At 40.0% G+C, this 23,689-nt stretch overlaps 1 protein-coding gene and 1 long non-coding RNA gene across 10 annotated transcripts in view; one reads left to right on the top strand and one right to left on the bottom strand.

Annotated features, from left to right (window-relative positions):
- Positions 1–54: 54 nt before the first annotated feature.
- LOC114108824 (uncharacterized) lies at positions 55–23,534 on the top strand. Its single transcript, XR_003585551.3, has 3 exons — positions 55–434; positions 590–959; positions 16,013–23,534. It is a non-coding gene; the product is annotated as an uncharacterized LOC114108824 (long non-coding RNA).
- The window catches only part of KALRN (kalirin RhoGEF kinase), a 699,404-nt gene continuing 677,363 nt past the window's right edge, over positions 1,649–23,689 (bottom strand). For all 9 annotated transcript variants that reach the window (XM_042232347.1, XM_042232379.1, XM_042232348.1 and 6 more), the window contains 3 exons: positions 14,672–14,872; positions 8,951–9,089; positions 1,649–8,401 (listed from right to left, as the gene is read on the bottom strand). In XM_042232347.1, coding sequence (XP_042088281.1) covers positions 7,856–8,401; positions 8,951–9,089; positions 14,672–14,872 — 886 coding nt within the window. In that variant the 3' untranslated portion in view covers positions 1,649–7,855. The remainder of the gene's footprint in view (positions 8,402–8,950; positions 9,090–14,671; positions 14,873–23,689) is intronic.

Here is a 23,689-nt window from a genome sequence, read left to right as displayed (position 1 = left end):
CTCGCTTGCCGCGGCGCCCGATGACGCCACCTGAGAAGTCCCGCCTCTTCCGGCCCTTTTTCCGGCGGCTGGGCGGGGTAGCTGGCTGCGCGCGGCTCCGGGTCCCAAGTAACGAGGAAGATGAATTTACACTTTAGTATCAGGGTTATCCAGGAGGAATATCATGCCAGCCAGTCTGAAAATCTAAGCATATTTTGTATTCACAAATCAGTTCCTTAAAGGAAATTCCCATTATGGGTAGATGGCAATACTTTAAAGATACCGTTAAAATCGTAAGGCTCATAATTGTTACTCATGAAATTGATTCTGACTCATTTGAAGAACTGACTTATTGGAAAAGCTGCTGATGCTGGGAAGGATTGAAGGCGGGAGAAGGGGATGACAGAGGATGAGATGGTTGGATGGCATCAGCGACTCGATGGACATGAGTTTGAGTAAGCTCTGGGAGCTGGTGATGGACAGGGAGGCCTGGCGTGCTGCAGTCCATGGGGTTGCAAAGAGTCGGACACGACTGAGCGACTGAACTGAACTGAAATTGATTCTTATTTCTGTTTAATTTTCTTTATGTATGTCTGTGTTTTCTGTGAAGACAAGATGACCAGCCAGCGTGAAGGAGCCCATGCTTTTGACAGTTCTCGTTTCAAAGAAATGCAATAAAATCTTGATGAAATAGAAACCAAACTTTAAGATATTTTTATTCTTGTTTGCAAAATAAGCTAATCATAATACTTCAATCCCTAATACATATCAACCTAAAGAATAAAATGGCCAGTTACTGTACCAGCAAAATGAGTTTTACTTGGGAATGGCAGAGGAATTGCATTATCGGCATGGAAACTGTGGCAAACCATAAGCAATCCTGGAGAAGAAAGGAGAGGAATGCAACTTTATGAAGATGCCCCAGAAGTTGGGAGGGTTTGCTTTGAAGGAAAGTTCTTTGGAGTAAATCAAGAGTTCAGGTTGGTGACAGTTTCTTGTGGGCTGACAGTTTCTTGGTTGCTTTTCATTGGCTGCATTGTTGCTGAGTAAGGAAAAAAACCTTCCATCCCCATGCTAAGGAAGTTAAGTAAACCTCTTCTTACCCAGGGATGTAAAAGAAGGTGCACAGGGTGGTATGTGCTTGTGTGTGCGACAGAGCTCCTCCGTCAGGGCTTCCTCCCTCCACTTTAAATGAGATTTTTCCTTTACAGTATTAATTTTAACATACACTAGTTAATTGACAATATACTATGAATTAGTTTCATTTGCATTTGGGTGGCACACACAGGCTCTTTCAAAGCCTCATTACGTCTGCACAGTCTAATCCAGACTCCTGGAGTCCACAATATATTGTGTAAACTTGTGAGATCCATCCCATAGGGCCTAACAATTTTCTAACAAAGTTGCCAAATGAAACACCAGAATGAAGTTAACAACACACACTGAGGCTTATTTGGCATTTTTAGATAGAGAAATGCCTTAGAGTATTTCTTCAGGCTATAAAATTGTTCTTTTCTTTCCAAAATGCTGGGCAAAATGTGTTTTAATAAAAGCGCAATATTTTCATCTTGTCAAAGGCTTTCATATATTTGGAGGAAGAACAAAAAAAAATTACTCTTTTCTTTTACCGGACATTTTAATTCGAAAGAAAACAAAAGACCACCAGAAATAATCTTTAATATAGTATATTTATAGGAATGCATAACTTGAGATGTACATTTTGAAGCTTCATCCATAACTTAGAACATTTACTGTAATGATAATAACAAGACAGCAAGTCATCACTTTACAACATTACACATGAGTGATTTTGACTTACAAATAAAATATTTACAACCTACCTTTACAAAACGACATTGTGTGCATACAAAATGAACAACTGCAGAAAACTTTAAAATAATGAAACAACCAAAAACCCAGAAGATACACTTAAGGCAGACCAGCAAGACACTGAAATAATTAAGGCTGTGGAATTCTTCTGCACCTTGAAAATATAGAGCTATTTATCAATACTGTGGAGTGATTTTAAATCAATTGTTACAAGCCTGATGGAAGTATGTACTTATATGTATATGTGTAATGGTCCCTATGGGGAAACCTGTCCACTTATGGATAAGGCCTTTTATCTGAATGGCCAGAGAAGCCCACCCCCAGACTCTCAAAAGACTTGGTAGGGAGGAATCACTCAAAACCAAGAGGTGCCAATAAGATTTGCAAACCAACTGTCACATATTCAAATATAAAGATTCTTCTGACTCCAGGCAAACAATAACCTCAATGATGGTCCCATTATGTTTCAAGCTTTGTTCGTGTGGCTTTGTAGCTTCAAAAGATAGCAAATAAATCCCTAGTGAGTAGACTCTAACTCTACCCATCAGCCCTAATGGTTTTGAATGGTCCTAAATGGTTTTCAACTAGAAAACTGATCCACCTGGGCTGTCTTCAAATGGATAGATTTCTGCATATGAGCAATAACATATACATACATATTATACACTATATACATGTACAGATGTACATATATCCATATTTTCCAACAGTTTGCATTCTGATCACTACTGTTCTCTGACTAGGATCTCGTTCTGAAGAACACGTTTAGTTTTTTCACAGTCTTCACATTTGTCCTAACTACTATTTTTACTTACTCATCTTCCCCATAGAGTAGGCCAAAGTCTGGCAGAAACAGAAGTAAAAGCACCGGGGTCAAAAAAAATCAATCATAGAGATGACATATATGGCTTAAGTTAGTAAGAGAAGATGTATGCTTTGTTACCTTCAAATTCATAACCACAGTCTTTGAGATCATAGTAACAGTCCCCATAATACTCCAAGATGTGGCTTCATTTCTTGACGGAAGTCGGGCATTGATGTAACTCTTACACTAGCTATTCCTCAGCTAGTAAATTCATTTGCACTCTTCCATTTCTTCAGCCATCCTCACTAGCCAAAATAACAGTTAGCTGAATAAGCAGTTAATCTTGTTCATCTGAATAAAAACAGAATCTGACCACAATTTAGAATCTCCCAGCAAATAGGCTAACAGGAAACACAATAGCCCATGAGTATTAATTTCAATCTTTTCATAAATGTCCCTTAAAGATGAAAATTTGTCTTAGAGTAATTGTTTTTTCCTCTCCTCTAACTTCTACGTGTATTGAAAATGAGGAAGAAATGTCTTTCATAGAAAATATGGCCTGTGTTCTACTATTTTTGTATATATTTCTCACATGAATAGTATTCTCTATTAAAGATATCTAATGCTATGGACAAATTTCAGCTGTTTTTAACCCTCTAGAATTAATGAAACAAAGAACCTTTTAGTTTTTAGAAAGTGTATATTAACATAGTAATTCCCCTTTTCTTAGTAGAGAATGGGTAAATCTTATCTCTTCTAACCCCACCTTGAGTTTAGTTATTCATTTCCAAATGATCCCTAGATTTTAAATAGTTAAGAAAACTGTAATGCTAATAAACCCACTGAAAGCTCACGTACTGTGGTCGCCTAACCCAGACTCCACAGAGATGCTACACGGGAGGGAAATACATAAGCCCCACATTTCTCAAAACTGAACAAGCGTGTGGTGAGTTTGCACTTTTTCCCTACTATGAAGACCCTTATGTTTGAAATATTTCCTCCTCTATCAGATTTATGGGACAAAGTTTTAAGATACAGAAATAACCAGCATCTAGTGTATAACACATCTGCCCCTTCGTAGTCTCACAAATCTCAATGTCCATGCTCTTCCACAAGGCAAGTAAAAAAGTAACAACTGTCTCACCAGCACTAAATCATGGAGACTGTGGAAAAACAAATATGCCACTTCCAGGACATCTAATTATCTTAAAACAGAGAAAAAGATCAAAGTTTTCCCTCCAAAAACTAACAGTTCACTTCTACACCTGTGCATTTAATTTGCCTCTTACTATAGAAACCTGTGAGATTCTAAAGAAATGAGTTGTGATATCAGAAAACATTTTATTCTCATCTCTGTCCTCTCAGTGAGGAAAGTGGCTGTTTGGACTTTTCTCTGTCAATTTTTTCTAGAGCATATAGCTTGAGAAGAGAGTCGTGGTTGCTTTGGAGGGCATCTTACTCTGTGCTTCTGCCATAAGACATACTCAAGAAAACAGTTTATTGACAAACACTTCATCAGCTCTCCTAACCTTTTTCTGTAAATAAGCTTTTAAATGATTGAAATTATAGGCTAAGATCAAATAACATTCAGACAAAGAGCACCTAGTACTTCCAATTAAAATCAATTTACAGAATTTAATCTCATAAGTTTGTAAATGGTATCTAAAGACATGAATATTGAAATCTTGGAATGTTCAAAGTTACCATCAATAAAATTCTTAGCACTGGCAGTGTGTAGCACTTTTTAAAAAAATCAAAGTATTTTCTAGACATCCCAACTAAGGTATTTTCCCCACATTCCTATGAGATTAATTCCTCCCTCCTTCCCCCAACTCCCATTTTCACAATGGGGATATTTGGGGCAGAAAAAAAACAAAGACTTTCTGTAAGAAAGGACGAATCAGGAACAGCTGAGGCTGAAACTCAAGAATTCCTGGGCTCACCCTATGTTCAGATGGTTTCATTTAAAAGATATTTTAAAGAAAAAATGCTGCAATATCAGTCAGTCTAAATACAATGAACTTCTTTATCTCCCATCCTCCCCTCTGAAAGGCACTACTATTTATAAAGACTTGTGAACCGCAAAGCGGTGCAGCCAGCTTTTCCTCTGCTTCCTCTGTTCCCCCCAAGAGTGTTTATGGCTGTGAGAGACCTGAAGGACACCTCCAACGTTACAATTGTTTTTCTTAAACATTTTCTCACATTCAGCTGTACGTGGATATAAATCTGTTTAATTCGAAACCAATGTAAAAGGTGTAGTAAATTACTATGTATACCTTTAAAAACTTATTGTGGGTTGTCCCTGATCTTTTCCTTCTTTCTGCATCCCATCCTTATAAAACAAAAAAAACCCCAAAACCCTATACAATGGATATAAGCCAAGCAAGAAACTTGTGACTTTAACCAATATTTATTTTTCCCATTTCAACTGGAAGTTCATTCTTACTGATTCCTAGTTAAGTTTTGATTGCAAAAATTACCATAATTAGAGGGGACTATTTTCTCATCTCTCCCCTCTTCTCTACCACAAAGTAATAAATCTCTCTGCCAAAATAGGTACAAGAAAGTGGTTCCTAATCCTTCATCCCTCACCACAGTTGCCCACAGAGCAACTAGAGTATATTTCCCAGCCCCATCTTCTGGGATTCCTTGTTATTTCCAACTTGCTAAAGAGAATTCCTAAACCAGGAACACAATCAACTTATTCTCATTGGGAAGGACCAGGAGCTTTGAAGATAGGATGTCTCCCTGTTAGCTTTCTTCAGTTATCAAACCATATAAAATATATACCCTTTCTCTTGGGGCCTCTATTAAATTCATTCTATTCTAATGATTGTACTTTGGCTCCAGTTAACAGAATCATCCTTGCCTTCCATTTGGCCCATCCCAGCTCTGATGTGAAAGCTGTTATAACTGCTTTGGCTCTAACACTCTTGCCCTCCCAACAGCACAGTGTCATTAATGCTCTCCTGTGCAGTCTGGACACCATTATCCTTCTCAAGCAAAAACTCAGCTTGTTTCCTACATGGTCATAAAACCTCATAAAGATTCAGCAGGGGGCTTTTTAGTTATCATCCACAGTGGATGGAACATAACTTGCCAAGCCATACTGTACAGATATTCGTAATCCTCAGTGCCTGTATTTATCCCATGATGAGCCCAAGGGACCAGGCTTTCTTCTTTTATGTTGTGTCTTATAACAAAGACATGTTTACTAAAAGAGTTTTTAGTAAACTTGTTTTAAATTTCAAAATATTGTATCATATAGTATTGGTATAGAACTATGGGTTTAAATGAAGAATATGAAGGGTTAGAGAGCTCTGAGAAAGTAGCCTTGGTGGCCCAGGGCCATTCGAAAACTAGGAAACAAATACAGTCAGAATCAGTTTCCACTTATTTGGTTAATCCTGAAAATACGTAAGTGCTATCTAGTCTTATTGCTTGTACTTTTTACTAATTTATTAGTCTATAATCTTAGATGGGATGAGGTGGAACACAGATGAAGAAGTTGACTTTGAAGTCAATGGAAAAGAATGATGAGTATTTTTAATTCTACATTTCCACTGCAGGAATAAGTATTTTATATATTAAAGTTCAGGCTTAGTTTTCATCATTCTTCTTCATTAAGATAGGTTTATAGTTCTATTTATCCTTCATAAACTCTCTGCTTGCACTTCTGTGCTGCATGATTTTAATTTTCTCAGGCTTTTTATAAGAGAGAAGCAATGCCATTAAACCTGATTTGAGCAAACACTTAAGTTATATTTTTTAAAATAGCATTTGCATAAGAGTAATTTAAAAAACACATTCTAGGAAACAAAGGATGGCTCATGTACAAAACACAAAAACAAATCTCCCAAAAACCAAGGAAAAAGAAAGAAAGAAAGAGACCATGAAATGCCCAGGTTTAATTTTTTTTTTTTCCACCAGTGGAAAAAAAGGCAGTTCATAACCATCTTGTGTGGAGAATATATACCAGAAAGCAGTGTCGGCCTCAAAATGCAATTAGTCCTTTTAGTCCAGGGAAATATTGGTGGCTGAGCAGTGATAGATATTGCAAGTGCAGTTAAAACTCAATGCTCTGTTAGGATGACGTATCAGATTTTATTCCATGGCTTCAAAAAGGACTTGGGACCAGGCCTTTGAAAGGCCTATATGGCTGCTTCCTTTTGGTAAGCACCCCTTCATTTCTACAAGGGGTTAGAAATAAAGCAGGCTAACTTTCTGAGGTCTGCATTCTACAGCTGCAGAAGACATCAGAAAGTGTTGTTACGTTGTTCACAGGAACTGCAGGAAAGGTCTGTTTGCACTTTTGCATGAACCTGTTTTATTCGTTACCTATTTCAAATGAAGTGTAGACATAAAAAATAGCCCCACAACTCATGCTGTATTTGGACTTATTCCCTGGCAGGCTTTCCTGCCAGATGAACTCTGAGCTGCCAGTGAATCTGGGGATAGCATTTCATAAACGGAACCTAGGTTAGTCAAATACCTGTGACCAAGAGAAAAATCTTCTCACTCACAGATTGCAAAAGGGTAACATTGCTTTCTCTTAATGCACAGGTTCTGGTAAAAGAGTTCTATACAAGATTTATAAAATGTTCTAAAAAAAAACCAAAGCTGTCATCTAATTGTGCTTAGTCAAAACAATGTAATGCTTCGGTACATAAATTACTGTCTTAACTGGAGCACTCAAAGTTACTTCAGGTTGATTTCATATATATCTCTATATTATAAAACTCTGGAAGTTGAATGCGATATATTTTTACTGCATGTGTACATGTATCCTATTAAGAAACTATATGTGAGTCATCTAAACCAGTACAGTTGACATACATGACATCTCTGTGAAACAGAACTTCTTGCTTAAAATTTCAGCAAAGGCAGGAACCTTCATACTTTCTTCAGTGATCTTATGTTTTGCCAAGTTAACCACTCATTTTGGAACACAGTTAAAATTTCATAACAGCTATTCCTGTTATCTCTGCCTCTCTTCTGAATACATTTCGTGACTCTGTACATCTGTATCTCTTCTGAATGACCTTCTAAAAAGTCCCTGGATTTAGGATGATTTCACTGCTGCTCAGACCTTGACAAACCAATGAGGAGGTTTAAGAGGTACATCTCTCAATCCAGAGAACCACATGGAGTGAATGATGGACAGAATTATTTACAGACACATTCAGTCTTGCTTTGGTTCACACTGCACTTCCATGTGAAACCACGAGGGCTGGGAGATGGCTACGTGCCTTGGTTTAGCCGATTGACAATGTAGCTCTTGACGTTGGGAATGGGGCGCACATCATTCTGATGCTTGCGGCGCTCGATGAAGCACGCCAAGCGGGAGGTGTCCAAGGGGATCTTGGAGTAGCTGCCATTGTGGGGCTGTAGCCACGGATGCTGCAGGCAGGTGGCTGCCGTGGGCCGCCTCCGAAAGTCTTCCTGTAGGATCACATTGATGAAATCTCTGGCAGCATTGCTCACACCGCAGAAGTACTCGTGGGGGAAGCTGAAGTCCACCCTGCACACATTGATACACGTCTCCTCCTTGCTCTCATCCAAGAAGGGGGAGACCCCACTCAGCATGACGTATGTCAAAACCCCGATGCTCCAGATGTCGGTGCCCAGGGATACAGGGATGCCCTGGATCACTTCTGGGGCAGCAAACTCGGGGTTCCCCAGCAGGTGGTGGATATGGAAGTGACCTGAGATCTGGACAGCGTCCTCCAAGTCAATGAGCTTCACTCGAGGCACTGGAATCCGTAGGTCAATGAGCAGGTTTTCAGGCTGCGGAGATCCAAGGAGGTGGGGAGGAAAGAAGGCAAGTTCAGCTCTGTTTTGACTACCTGTGGGACTCCAGCCACTCCAACATGGTTCTGCTATTCTTTGATAAAGCCTGTAGTATGCGGGATGTTCCCTATGCTTCAAACTGAGCTAGACTCTGAGGCTGGATGGTACTTCAGAGAAGTTGGTTGACACGGAAAATCCTGTCTTTTTAACTAGCCCTTCTGCACTGAAAGAGTAAATTATTTATTTGAGGGGAACAGGGGCTTCTTTTAGAAAAAGACAGGAACATTTAGTGATTCCTTCTATAAAGTCAGACAAAGTGGTTAAAGCCTACCTACCTTCTCTTAGCCCAGATATTATGTGACTCTGATGTGTTCTCATTAATTCAATAATAACACACAAATTGTGTGACAACCCATTTTGTGTTTAATATTCATAGGGATTCTAATGCAAGAAAATAAAATAAAATGAGAATTTATATTCCTCAAGGGCAATGACTGGCAGGTTGAACTTAACCATTTCTCTGCTAGGGTTGCTATTCCTTATTACCTTTATGTCCAAATGTGCAACTCTGCAGTTATGAAGGTACTGCAGGGCTTCCATGATGTCTCGAATGTAGAAAGCTACTTTTTCTTCCATCAGCTCATCATGATTCATAAGGTAGTCCAAGAGTCGGCCATCGTCCATCCTGAAAAAAGGGAAGAAAAGGCAAATATGTTTGCAAAAGGAAATATGTTTGCAAATATGTTTGCAAAAGGAAATATGTTTGCAAAGAAAACAAAAAAATAGCACACACAGAAATCTGTAAGATTGCTAATATTTCTCCTATTCCCTATTATAAATGAAAATCAATGTTGCAAGACATGTGCATTTTAGTTAGAGTCCAAAGTTAGTACAATGTTCAGAACTTATATTAAAAAGATAGATAAATAGATATGGAGGAGATAGAAAAAGATAGAAATAGATGGATAGATAAGAGAGAGATGCATGCTTCAGGGAAAAAATCTGTATACTCTTAAGACACATTGTGAATGCCTGCTAAGTCGCTTCAGTTGTGTCCAACTCTGCAATGCTACGGACTGTAGCCCGGCAGACTCTGTCCGTTGAAATTTCTCACAAGGAAAGTCTGACATGCCTTTAAGAGAGGTTAGATTGCAAAATAGAGAAAGGAAGGAGACGGAGAGAGATCTTGCAACTATCTGAGTAACTGGAATCTGAAGGCTTCAAGGAGCCTCCAGAGAAGGCGATGGCACCCAACTCCAGTACTCTTGCCTGGAAAATCCCATGGATGGAGGAGCCTGGTAGGCTGCAGTCCATGGGGTCGGTAGGAGTCAGACATGACTGAAGCGACTTAGCAGCAGCAGCAAGGAGCCTCACATGTGTTTTGCAAATTGCTTTTCCTTTGTCAGCTTTTAGTTGGGGAAAAGTAGCAAGTAGGCAAAATTTGACCTTGACATTCACAATCCCTTCTTGAATCCTACTCCTCCTGGGCAACTATCCAACTTCAAAAACTATGCCTGAGAGCCTGGTACGAGGAGCCAGCCAAACCTAGACTTGAATCCTGGTTCTGCTACACACAGGCTGGGGACTTGGAACAAGTCATTTAAACTCTCTGTTTTGCTTTCCTCATCTTTAAAGTGAGAGTAACAACAACAATACAAATCCCTATTTCATCTATGAGGACTGTTGATGGATCAAGTGAGACACTGAGGCATTAAAGCATAACTGGTAGCAATAGCAAGTGTGCGACGAATGGCAACTATCTTCAGGTACCCTGTGCCCTCTTTAGCAGGGAGTGACCAGATGTCAGGCGGCTGTCCTCTAATGTGCACTGGGCCATTGAGGATCACTGGGAAAGGCCCAGGCAGAGGAGCCTGAGCCAGAATCCGAAGCTACTTTTGAGCACAGCTGACATCCTCCCGCCAAGTTCCCATTCTCTTCTCTAGCTTGTTCCTTCCCACCAGCTTGTTTTCTTCTCCTGCTTGCTTGACAGGCTCAAAGGCCTAAATCACAGTTGAAAGCTGTAAATGGAGGTGCTTCTCTGAACACAGGTACATGTGGAGCCACACACTGTACTGGTCTCCAGTATAAATGTCTGTCTTCTCTCCAGGCCCAGGGCCTCATCACACCAATCAGACATTTCTATGAGGGATCCATACTTCCGAAAAGACTGTCCTCTTGGGCCTCTGTAAGATTTCTCTAAACTACAGGGCATGATCTCTGCTCTTAGCTTGGGGAAGGAGTGGGAAAGACGTGACCTTATTGCTCTTTTCTGGGACCCAGTATGTAGCCCCAAGCACACAGGGATACATCCTGGAATGAGTGGAAGCTCTTGAAGGTCTGGAATGAGAGGAAGTCTGGAATGAGAGGAAGTCTGGAATGAGAGGAAGGTTTTGAAAGTAAGATTCTACCCTGCAAGGACTTTCTTGGGGGTAGACTGGGGATGCTATATCAATAGATGAGAGGAGCAACGCCACGTCCAGGGAGCGGCGGCTGTGCAGGGGCAGGAGGGCCAAGAGGAGCTACTCCACGTTCAAGGTCAGGAGGGGCGGCCCTGAGGAGATACCCCTCGTCCAAGGTAAGGAGCAGGGCTGTGCTTTGCTGGAGCAGCCGTGAAGAGATACCCCAGGACCAATGTAATTTGCGAGAGGGCATCAGAGCGCAGACACACTGAAACCATAATCCCAGAAAACTAGCCAATCTGATCACACAGACCACAGCCTTGTCTAACTCAATGAAACTAAGCTACACTGTGTGGGGCCACCCAGGACAGGCAGGTCACGGTGGAAAGATCTGACAGAATGTGGTCCACTGGAGAAGGGAATGGCAAACCACTTCAGTATTCTTGCCTTGAGAACTCCATGAACGGTATGAAAAGGCAAAATGATAGGATACTGAAAGAGGAACTCCCCAGGTCGGTAGGTGCCCAATATGCTACAGGAGATCAGTGGAGAAACAACTCCAGAAAGAATGAAGGGATGGGGCTAAAGCAGAAACAACACCCAGTTGTGGATATGACTGGTGATAGAAGCAAGGTATGATGCTGTAAAGAGCAATATTGTATAGGAACCTGGAATGTTAGGTCCATGAATCAAGGCAAATTGGAAGTGGTAAAACAGGAGATGGCAAGAGTGAACGTCAAAATTCTAGGAATCAGTGAACTAAAATGGACTGGAATGGGTGAATTTAACTCAGATGACCATTATATCTACTACTGAGGGCAGGAATCCCTCAGAAGAAATGGAGTAGCCAGCATGGTCAACAAGACAGTCTGAAATGCAGTACTTGGATGCAATCTCAAAAACGACAGAATGATCTCTGTTCGTTTCCAAAGCAAACCATTCAATATCACAGTAATCCAAGTCTACGCCCCAACCAGTAACACTGAAGAAGCTGAAGTTGAACGGTTCTATGAAGACCTACAAGACCTTTTAGAACTAACACCCAAAAAAGATGTCCTTTTCATTATAGGGGACTGGAATGCAAAAGTAGGAAGTCAAGACACACCTGGAGTAACAGGCAAATTTGGCCTTGGAATGCGGAATGAAGCAGGGCAAAGGCTAATAGAGTTTTGCCAAGAGAACGCACTGGTCATAGCAAACACCTCTTCCAACAACACAAGAGAATACTCTATACATGGACGTCACCAGATGGTCAACACCGAAATCAGATTGATTATATTCTTTGCAGCCAAAGATGGAGAAGCTCTATACAGTCAGCAAAAACAAGACCGGTAGCTAACTGTGGCTCAGATCATGAACTCCTTATTGCCAAATTCAGACTTAAATTGAAGAAAGTAGGAAAACCACTAGACCATTCAGGTATGACCTAAATCAAATCCCTTATGATTATACAGTGGAAGTGAGAAATAGATTTAAGGGATCTGATAGATAGAGTGCCTGATGAACTATGGAATGAGGTTCATGACACTGTACAGGAGACAGGGATCAAGACCATCCCCAAGAAAAAGAAATGCAAAAAAGCAAAATGGCTGTCTGGGGAGGCCTTACAAATAGCTGTGAAAAGAAGAGAAGCAAAAAGCAAAGGAGAAAAGGAAAGATCTAAGCATCTGAATGCAGAGTTCCAAAGAATAGCAAGAAGAGATAAGAAAGCCTTCCTCAGCAATCAATCAAAGAAATAGAGGAAAAAAACAGAATGGAAAAGACTAGAGATCTCTTCAAGAAAATTAGAGATACCAAGGGAACATTTCATGCAAAGATGGGCTCGATAAAGGACAGAAATGGTATGGACCTAACAGAAGCAGAAGATATTAAGAAGAGGTGGCAAGAATACACAGAAGAACTGTACAAAAAAGATCTTCACGATAATCATGATAGTGTGATCACTCATCTAGAGCCAGATATCCTGGAATGTGAAGTCAAGTGGGCCTTAGAAAGCATCACTATGAACAAAGCTAGTGGAGGGGATGGCATTCCAGTTGAGCTATTTCAAACCCTGAAAGATGATGCTGTGAAAGTGCTGCACTCAATATGTCAGCACATTTGGAAAACTCAGCAGTGGCCACAGGACTGGAAAAGGGCAGTTTTCATTCTAATCCCAAAGAAAGGCAATGCCAAAGAATGCTCAAACTACCACACAACTGTACTCATCTCACACGCTAGTAGAGTAATACTCAAAATTCTCCAAACCAGGCTTCAGCAGTACGTGAACTATGAACTTCCTAATGTTCGAGCTGTTTTTAGAAAAGGCAGAGGAACCAGAGATCAAATTGCCAACATCTGCTGGATCATGGAAAAGCAAGAGAGTTCCAAAAAAACATCTATTTCTGCTATATTGACTATGCCAAAGCCTTTGACTGTGTGGATTACAATAAACTGTGGAAAATTCTGAAAGAGATGGGAATACCAGACCACCTGACCTGTCTCTTGAGAAACCTATATGCAGGTCAGGAAGCAACAGAACTGGACATGGAACAACAGACTGGTTCCAAACAGGAAAAGGAGTACATCAAGGCTGTATATTGTCACCCTGCTTATTTAACTTCTACGCAGAGTACATCATGAGAAATGCTGGGCTAGAAGAAGCACAGACTAGAATCAAGATTGCCAGGAGAAATATCAATAACCTCAGATATGCAGATGACACCACCCTTATGTCAGAAAGTGAAGAGGAAGTAAAGAGCCTCTTGATGAAAGTGAAAGAGGAGAGTGAAAAAGTTGGCTTAAAGCTCAACATTCCAAAAACTAAGATCATGGCATCTAGTCCCATCACTTCATGGCAAATAGATGGGGAAACAGTGGAAACAGTGTCAGCCTTTATTTTTCTGGGCTCCAAAATCACTGCAGATGGTGACTGCAGCCATGAAATTAAAAGACGCTTACTCCTTGGAAGGAAAGTTATGACCAACCTAGACAGCATATTCAAAAGCAGAGACATTACTTTGCCAACAAAGGTCCGTCTGGTCAAGGCTATGGTTTTTCCAATAGCCATGTATGGATGTGAGAGTTGGACTGTGAAGAAAGCTGAGCACCGAATTGATGCTTTTGAACTGTGGTGTTGGAGAAGACTCTTGAGAGTCCCTTGGACTGCAAGGAGATCCAACCAGTCCATTCTAAAGGAGATTAGTCCTGGGTGTTCATTGGATGGACTGATGCTAAAGCTGAAACTCCAGTACTTTGGCCACCTCACGCGAAGAGTTGACTCATTGGAAAAGACTCTGATGCTGGGAGGGATTGGGGGCAGGAGGAAAAGGGGACAACAGAGGATGAGATGGCTGGATGTCATCACCGACTCGATGGACATGAGTTTGAGTAAACCCCGGGAGTTGGTGATGGACAGGGAGGCCTGGCGTGCTGCGATTCGTGGGGTTGCAAAGAGTCGGACACGACTGAGCGACTGAACTGAACTGAACTGATAGCAGTAGACAGACGCACAAACTCTTCTCTTTCATTTCAATTTCACCCCTGTCAATGAGCCCCTTGCCAATAAGCTTTTCCTAAACTCCTGCCCAGCCCAAGAGCCCATAAGAGATAGAAGATGAAAACTGGAGTGAGACAGATGTGGGTTCAAGTCCCAGCTTCTCCATTTCCTAGTTTTAAGGAGCTACTTTTAATGAACTTCCTTATCTCTGATTTTCTGATCTATAAAATGGGAATCACATTTTTATACAATGGAGGGGAGAGTGCATGTTACATACAACATTTTGTAAGCTAGAGGCATTGTATGAAATGTAACTGCCATTTACATTGTGAGCAAGAAAATAAGCCAAACAGCTGGGGACTGCGTTCAAGAGATGATACTGGTACTTACAGTTCCAAAATGAGGATGTAGGAAGTGGGGGACTCATAGGTGTCATGGAGAGTGATGTACTGGGGGTGCTGCAGGTGCTGAAGCAGGGCAGCCTCATGGGCAGCCTGCTCCTTTTTCTTCATTTTTTTGCTAACAAATTTCACAGCGACATCTTTGCGAGTAGCTTTGTGAATGCACTTCTTTACTATGGAGAACCGGCCTCTGGAAAACAAAAGGGAGAAAGTGTTTTGCCAAGATTCCTCAATCAACTAGGTATCATTTTATTCAAGGATGCGAGAAGTTTTATCTGAAGTGGTTAGACAGTAACATTTTATTATTATAGAAATCTACTTTTTTTTGCATTTTTAACTATAACATTATCATTCAGAATTGTTAACTATAATATTATCTTTCCTTTCTTAGCATTTGAGGGTTCTCCAAGATGCAAAAAACTAAATAATATTTTTAGTCAATGAACATCAACTACAAGTTCAGTTTCCTGAACAGAATATATTTCTATAAAATACAACAGTGAGAATATGAAAGAAGGAGGAATTCTGCTCTACGATAATTTCAAAACATTTTCTAAAGAGGCAATTTTTTTCATCTTATTTTATATTTCTTATCCTTTTGTTACAGAAAATTTCCTATATATACAAAAGTAGAGAGAAGAGTGTAACAGATCTTCTATGTACCCAGCAGCCGGTATCAACAATTGTCAACACTTTGCCAAACTTTCATCTCTTATTTACCTATCTCCTGCCCATTTTTTTGTTTTGTTTTGTTTTTCTGGAGTGTTTTAGGTGCATGCTATTTCTCACATAAATATTAAGTTTGCATCTCTAGTTTGACAAGGACATTTAAAAATATATCACCACCACTCCATGGAAGGTAGTAAGAAAGTAATACAGAAGGAGAAACTGGTTGGCAATGGAAGGAGAGAGAGGGAGGGTTGAAGAGGTGACAAGGCAGCAACATTCAGAATCTGTCCATGAGGGGCCCTAACCCAAGAGTAGGGGAGTGAGAAGTCCTAGGGCAGTCCACTCATCTAGCGGAAATGAATGCATCAGATATCATGGCCACCACTAAGACTGTCCAGTTGACTCCTTAACCTGGCTCTATGTTCACTAAGCAACTTCCTGATAATAACTTTTTTCACTATAAATTTTCCCCAAAGAAAAGAAGGCCCTAATTAACAAAGCAAGTATTTGACAAATATTAATTGAATGCCTATTACATGCCAGACATCAATCTTGGCATAGTGAACAAGTATTTGGCCAAACTGGCAGTTCTGTTTTACATTATCAAGTAATAAGTTGCCATCCTGGGTTTTAACAGCACTCTCTCATTTTCTTCCTATAGGTCACTCCTTCCAGAGGACTTTAAATGCAGGAAAACAACTGATTGCTGAAGAGAGATCTGGATTGGTGGTTATGTCACAGTATTGCTACCTTAATTTTTAAAATATATTTTGTGTTTATCAATGTTATGCATCCTTATGGTTTAAAAAGTCATTAGCTTTAGCAAAGTTTGTCATCAAAAGCAGTAATGTCTCATTCTCCATTCATCACCATTTTTCTTCCCACAAAGGCAGTTTAATATATTTTGCTGATTTTTCAGATATTTTCTTCTATGGCACTAAGTATAGTATGTTTTGTATGACTACTTCTTGATTTTTCAATTTTAGTTATTATCTGTTGACATCCCACTAAGGAAGATGAGATTTTAGCCTCTTTCCTTCCTTTGTCTCTACTACAAACCACTTTTCCTATTCCCTGTCCTTCCAAGAGAATTATATTATAATCAATATTTAGTTTTTCCATTATTACAACTATGTGAAGTGCTGGTCACAGTTGAACCTCTAGTAAAATCAGAAAATTTTTCATGTTTGTAGTAAAATGCATTCTTTAATAATTTCTGACAAAGAGTGCATGGGAAATTAGTTGTTTGATATTTACATATCTAAAATATGCATATTCTACACTTATAATTGATTGTTAGGTTGCTGCTGCTGCTGCTAAGTTGCTTCAGTCATGTCTGACTCTGTGTGACCCCATAGATGGCAGCCCACCATGCTCCGCCGTCCCTGGGATTCTCCAGGCAAGAACACTGGAGTGGGTTGCCATTTCCTTCTCCAAGGCATGAAAGTGAAAAGTGAAAGTGAAGTCACTGAGTTGTGTCCAACTCTCAGTGACCCCATGGACTGCAGCCCACCAGGCTCCTCCGTCCATGGGATTTTCCAGGCAAGAGTACTGGAATGGGGTGGTTAGGTTAGCTGGGTATAATTCTATGTTGAAAAAAATTTGAAGGAATTATTCTGTTGCCTTCTAACTTCTAGTGTGAATGATGATGTTAACTGTTAAGGCCCATAGCATTATTATTCCTAACCCTTTGCATATGATTCTTATAAAAATATTTAATTGTCTTTTCACTGAGATTTCTCTTACTTTCTTTAGCTCAAAGACCTTTTCTATAGTTTTGCTGGCCAGAAATATTGGATTCCATCAGAATTTTAGCCTCTGCATCATCATATACTTCCACACGAATACCCTTGGGGGTAAAGAGTAAAAGAAAGAAGAAAAAGGTGAAAATAGGGATCTCATTGCTCTCTTCCTGTTTTTTGGCCATAACGATGGGTTTCTCTCAGAGATTTTGCTCTCTGGGCATGCAGGACAGTTCCCTGATTTGGTCCACCCTTGGGTCAAAGCTAGGAGATCAAAGAGAGAAAAAAACCTCAAAGCCCAGAAAACTCACTGCCACTGCCTATGTATTTTTCAGGTATTACCTCCCTCCCCAATCTCCCTGTTCTTAGCTTTTCAGGAAGCTCAAATAGTTGCTGTTTGTATTTCATCCAGAGATGCTAGTGTAGTCAGTGAGAGAAAAGGCCACAATGCGCTTACTCCATCTTGGCCAGCATCATAAATTGGTTCATTCTAACAGCTGGGGACTAGGAAGTTGTTTGGAAGCTCTGAGTTTGTGGATGGAGGCTGTCAACTTGACTCTCACTGTATGGTGAACTGCATGGACTGTTCCGTTGGGGGAAACTTCAAAGTCAGTATCTTTAAATCTTTCCTCTTGAGTTGGTCAAATTTTGCAGAGAAAGATCCTCCAACTTTCTGGCAAGAACGTGAAGCCTTGGTTTTCCACCTCTGGAAGCCTGATTGATAAGAGAACAGGGGTCCTCGGTATCTAGCATTTATATATTCTCACAAGGGTCCTGTGTCAGTGATGCCATCCAATCATCTCATCCTCTGTCGTCCCCTTCTTCTCCCGCCTTCAATCCTTCCCAGCATCAGGGTCTTTTCAAATGAGTCAGTTCTTCATATCAGGTGGCCAAAGTATTGGAGTTTCAGCTTCAGCATCAGTCCTTCCAATGAATATTCAGGACTGATTTCTTTTAGGATGGACTGGTTTGATCTCCTTGCAGTCCAAGGGACTGCACAGTTCAAAAGCATCAATTCTTTCGTGCTCAGCTTTCTTTATAGTCCAACTCTACAGGCTATACTGCTGCTTTTTTGGATCCTGTAACCAGGTAGCATTCCCAGGGGATAACTCTTCAGCTTCTTTAAGCTGCAATGGTGCCTGTATAGTTTATTTCTGGTTAAGTACGCCATGCTCAACTGCTCTTTGCTTCTATGAATGAGCTATTGGAGTGAAGATATTTCTTTTTTGTAATAGTTACTGAAGAGCCATTTCTAACAAGATAGCCATATAGACCTAGAATTCTAGGTTTATGTGTGATGGAGAAAGCTGACTCATGTATATGACCCTGGCACAGTGGCAAAGATATATTTTGTGTCTCATGTAAGTATCTACATGTCTTATTTCCACTCTGTTAACATAACAGCATTTTAAAGATCTAAAAATATGAAGACTATACTTGGGAGAGAGAAAAATCTTCAGGCTATTGGAGACGAACTTTTTAAAAAAATTGATTGCTTTGAACAGATCAGAAAATTGATCTCTCCTTAAGAAATATCAAAACATCCATCTTTCAAGAGAAAAACGTGCCTTAGCCTAAGACTATCAACAGCAAATACAGGCTTCAGGGAGGACTTAACTGGTACATCCATGGGACTGAGCCGGTTTCATTTAGAACCAGATGGGGATTTGTTCTGCTTATTATTGGGGCTCATAGTGTGGTAGTGGTTTAGTCACTAAGTCGTGTCTGACTCTTGTGACCCCATGGACTGTAGCCCACTGGGCTCCTCTGTCCATGGGATTTTCCAGGCAAGAATACTGGAGTGGGTTGCCATTTCCTTCTCCAGAGGATCTTCCCAACCCAGGGATTGAACCTACATCTCCTGCATTGCAGGCAGATTCTTTACTGCTGATCCACCATGAAGCCCTGGGGGTCATATATAGCTTCACAAACTTCACTATCATGGAGCAAACTAGATTTCAATTACCAAAATTTATTTTTGACAAAAATTGCTGTGATGTGAAACAGCATACATTAGTAAAACAAACACAAGCTTAAAGTCAGGTACCCAGGGTTTGAATCCTGGCTATATACTTACTAGTTGTGGGATCTTGAAAAAGTTACTTAACCTTCTGAGCTTGAGTTTCTTTTATTGGAAATCTACACTTCCCTGGTGGCTCAGACGGTAAAGCGTCTGCCCGCAATGCAGGAGACCCAGGTTCGATTCCTGGGTCGGGAAGATCCCCTGGAGAAGGAAATGGCAATCCACTCCAGCATACTTGCCTGGAAAATCCCATGGACGGAGGAGCCTGATAGGCTACAGTCCATGGGGTCGCAAAGAGTCGGACATGACTGAGCGACTTTACTTTACTTAACTCAAACACTACCTCATGGTGTTGTAAGGATTAGATTAAATAACTTTTGTATAATATCTGCATAGTATCCAGAGGACTGTATTACTCAATAAGCAGCATCATCATTCATTGCCATGTAGACTTCCACTGGCTCTCCCTCCTGTTTTCCTGTTTGGCTTCCTACATGAAGAAGGTAGAGCTAAAGCTGGATTTTGATGAAAGGAGCTGTAACAAAAGACAGTGATTTACACTGTGACGCCTGCCTAGGAAAATGAGAATAATGAACATTTTTGCTCTCTCCACAACCTCTGTCACAACCACTTAGGAAATTTTATGCTTCATTGAGAAATGTCAGTTAGAGATGGAGATGATACCAATGGCCCATTGCTAGTGGGTGCTCTCTTATTTACACATCACAGGAGGGGGGTGACTTGTAAGACCTACTCATATTCTCTCACTTAGATCACCTGGAGACCAATATATCACAGGCATGAACCCCTTTTTTTTCCCGTATCTTCAACTATTTTGTGAGACATGTGATAGACTATTTTTCACTATTCTGTTAAAAGTCATATTTTTATCCTTTCATTTTTGAGAACACATTTTTCTAACTAAAGGGGAGAGAGAAAAAGAGAGACACTTGAACCCAACAATTAGTGATTATACATTCTTCTAGTCAAGGCTATGATTTTTCCAGTGGTCATGTGTGGATGTGAGAGTTGGACTGTGAAGAAAGCTGAGCACCGAAGAATTGATGCTTTTGAACTGTGGTGTTGGAGAAGACTCTTGAGAGTCTCTTGGACTGCAAGGAGATCCAACCAGTCCACTCTAAAAGAGATTAGTCCTGGGATTTCTTTGGAAGGAATGATGCTAAAGCTGAAACTCCAGTACTTTGGCCGCCTCATGAGTTGATTCTTTGGAAAAGTCTCTGATGCTGGGAGGGATTGCGGGCAGGAGGAGAAGGGGATGACAGAGGATGAGATGGCTGGATGGCATCACTGACTCAATGGACGTGAGTCTGAGTGAACTTTGGGAGTTGGTGATGGACAGGGAGGCCTGGCGTGCTGCAATTCATGGGGTCGCAAAGAGTCGGACACGACTGAGCGACTGAACTGAACTGAACTGAAGGAAGACATGGAACTTCTTATGAAAATTGACCATATACTACTCATAAAGCAAGTCCCAACAAAAATCAGGGAATCAGTATCACATAGACCAAATTCTCTAACCACATGGTAATTAAATTAGAAATCAGTGGTACGAAGATAATCTTTCAAATGGACAGATTCTTAGAAAAGTTCAATCTTCCAAGACTGAACCAGAAAGATATAGAAATTATGAACAACCCAATTACAAGCAGTGAAATTGAAGCCGTGATTAAGAATCTCCCAAAAAACAAAAGCCGAGGACCAGATGGCTTCACAAGGGAATTCCATCAAACATTTAGAGAACAGCTAATGCCTATCCTTTGAAAACTCAAAAAACTGCAGAGGAAGGAACATTCCCAAACTCATTCGATGAGGCCATCACCCTGATACCAAAACCAGATTAAAACAACACAAAAAAAGAAAACTACAGGCCAATATCACTGATGAACATGGATGCAAAACTCTTCAACAGAATTTTAGCTAACAGAATTCAGCAACACATCAAAAAGCTCATACACCATGATCAAGTTGGGTTTATTCCAGGAATGCAAGGATTCTTTAATATACACAAATCCATCAATGTGATACACCATATTAACAAACTGAAAGATAAAAATCATATGATAATCTCAATAGATGCAGAAAAAGCCTTTGACAAAATTCAGCACCCATTTATGATTATAACTCTTCAAAATATGGGCACAGAAGGAACCTACCTCAACATAGGAAAGGCCATATATGATAAGCCTACAGCAAACATTATTCTCAATGGTCAAAAACTGAAAGCATTCCCCCTAAGATCAGGAACAAGACAAGGGTGTCCACTTTCACCACTATTATTCAATACAGTTGTGGAAGTCCTAGGTAGAGCAATCAGAGAAGAAAAAGAAATAAAAGGAATCCAGATCAGAAAAGAAGAAGTAAAGCTCTCACTGTTTGCAGATGACATAATACTGTACATAGAAAACCCTAAAGATAGTATCAGAAAATTACTAGAGCTAATCAGTGAATTTAGCAAAGTTGCAGGATACAAAATCAATACACAGAAATCACTTGCATTTCTATATATTAACAATGAAAATTCAGAAAGAGAAATTAAGGAATCAATCCCATTCACCAGTGTAACAAAAAGAATTAAATATCTAGGAATAAACCTACCTAAGAAGACAAAAGAACTGTACACAGAAAATTATAAGACACTAATGAAAGACATAAACAGACAGAGAGATATTCCATGCTCCTGAGTAGGAAGAATCAATATTGTGAAAATGACTATACTACCAAATGCAATCTACAGATTCATTGCTATCCCTATCAAATTACCAATGGCATTTTTCACAGAACTAAAACAAAAAATTTCACAATTCATATGGAAATACAAAAGACCTAGAATAGCCAAAACAGTCTTGAGAAAGAAGAATGGAGCTGGAGGGATCAACCTTCCTGACTTCAGATTATACTACAAAGCTACAGTCATCAAGACAGTATGATACAGGCACAAAAATAGAAATACAGACCCATGGAACAAGAAAGAAAGCCCAGAAATAAACCCATGCACCTACGGGGACCTTATTTTTGACAAAGGAGGCGAGAATATACAATGGGTCAAAGACAGCCTCTTCAATAAACGGTGCTGGGAAAACTGGACAGCTACATGTAAAAGAATGAAATTAGAACACTTCCTAACACCATACACAAAGATAAACTCAAAATGGATTAAAGACCTAAATGTAAGACCAGAAACTATAAAACTCTTAAAGGAAAACATAGGCAGAATACTTGATGACATAAATCAAAGCAAGATCCTCTATGACCCACCTCCTAGATTAATGGAAATGAAAACAAAAGTAAACAAATAGGATGGGATTGAACTTAAAAGCTTTTGCACAGCAAATGAAACTATAAGCAAGGTGAAAAGACATCCTTTAGAATAGGAGAAAATAATAGCCAATGAAACAACTGACAAAGGATTAATTTCCAAAATATACAAGCAGCTCATACAACTCAATGGCCAGAAAAACAAACAACCCAATCAAAAAGTGGGAAAAAGACCTAAACAGATATTTCTCCAAAGAAAACATACAGGTGGCTAACTAACACATGAAAAGATGCTCACCATCATTCAGTATTAGAGAAATGCAAATCAAAACTACAATGAGATATCACCTCACACCTGTCTGAATGGCCCTCATCAAAAAACCCACAAGCAATGCTGGAGATGTAAATTGATACAGCCACTATGGAAGACGGTATGGAGATTCCTTAGAAAACTGGGAATAAAATCACCATATGACCCAGAAATCCCACTCCTGGCATATACCCTGAGGAAACCAAAAAGACACACGTATTCCATTGTTCACTGCAGCACTATTTACAATAGCTAGAACGTGGAAGCAACCTAGATGTCCATCGACAGATGAATGGATACAGGAGTTGTGGTACAGATACACAGTGGAATATTACTCAGCCATAAAAAGGAATGTATTTGAGTCAGTTCTGATGAGGTGGATGAACCTAGAACCTATTATACAGACTGAAGTGAGTCAGAAAGAGAAAGATAAATATCATATTCTAACACATATATACAGAATCTAGAAGAATGGTACTGAAGAAATGGTATTTGTAGGACAGCAATGGAAAAACAGACATAGAGAACAGACTTATGGACATGGGGAGAGGGGAGGAGAGGGTGAGATGTATGGAGAGAGTAACACGGAAACTTACATTACCATATGTAAACTAGATAGCCAACGGGAATTTGCTGTATGGCTCAGGAAACTCAAACAGGGGTTCTGTATCAACCTAGAGGGGTGGGATGGGGAGGGAGAAGGGAGGGAGCTTCAACAGGGAGGGGGTATATGTGTACCTATGGCTGATTCATGTTGAGGTTTGACAGAAAACAGCAAAATTCTGTAAAGCAATTATCCTTCAATAAAAATTTTTTTAAAAAAAGAAAAAAAGATAATTTTAAAAAATCTCACACATTTGGACATTTTAAAAACATTTCTACAGTTGGGTCAAAGAGAAGAATCATAGTTGAAGGATAAAGTACTTAGAGCTGAACAATAAAAATGCCACAATCAGAACTCTGGATGTAGCTAAACTGTACCCTGAA

Source organism: Ovis aries, chromosome 1 (assembly GCF_016772045.2).
Source record: "Ovis aries strain OAR_USU_Benz2616 breed Rambouillet chromosome 1, ARS-UI_Ramb_v3.0, whole genome shotgun sequence".
NCBI lineage: Eukaryota > Metazoa > Chordata > Mammalia > Artiodactyla > Bovidae > Ovis > Ovis aries.
Note: the sequence above shows the minus strand (reverse complement) of the source record. Positions and strands in the feature narration are given on the sequence as shown.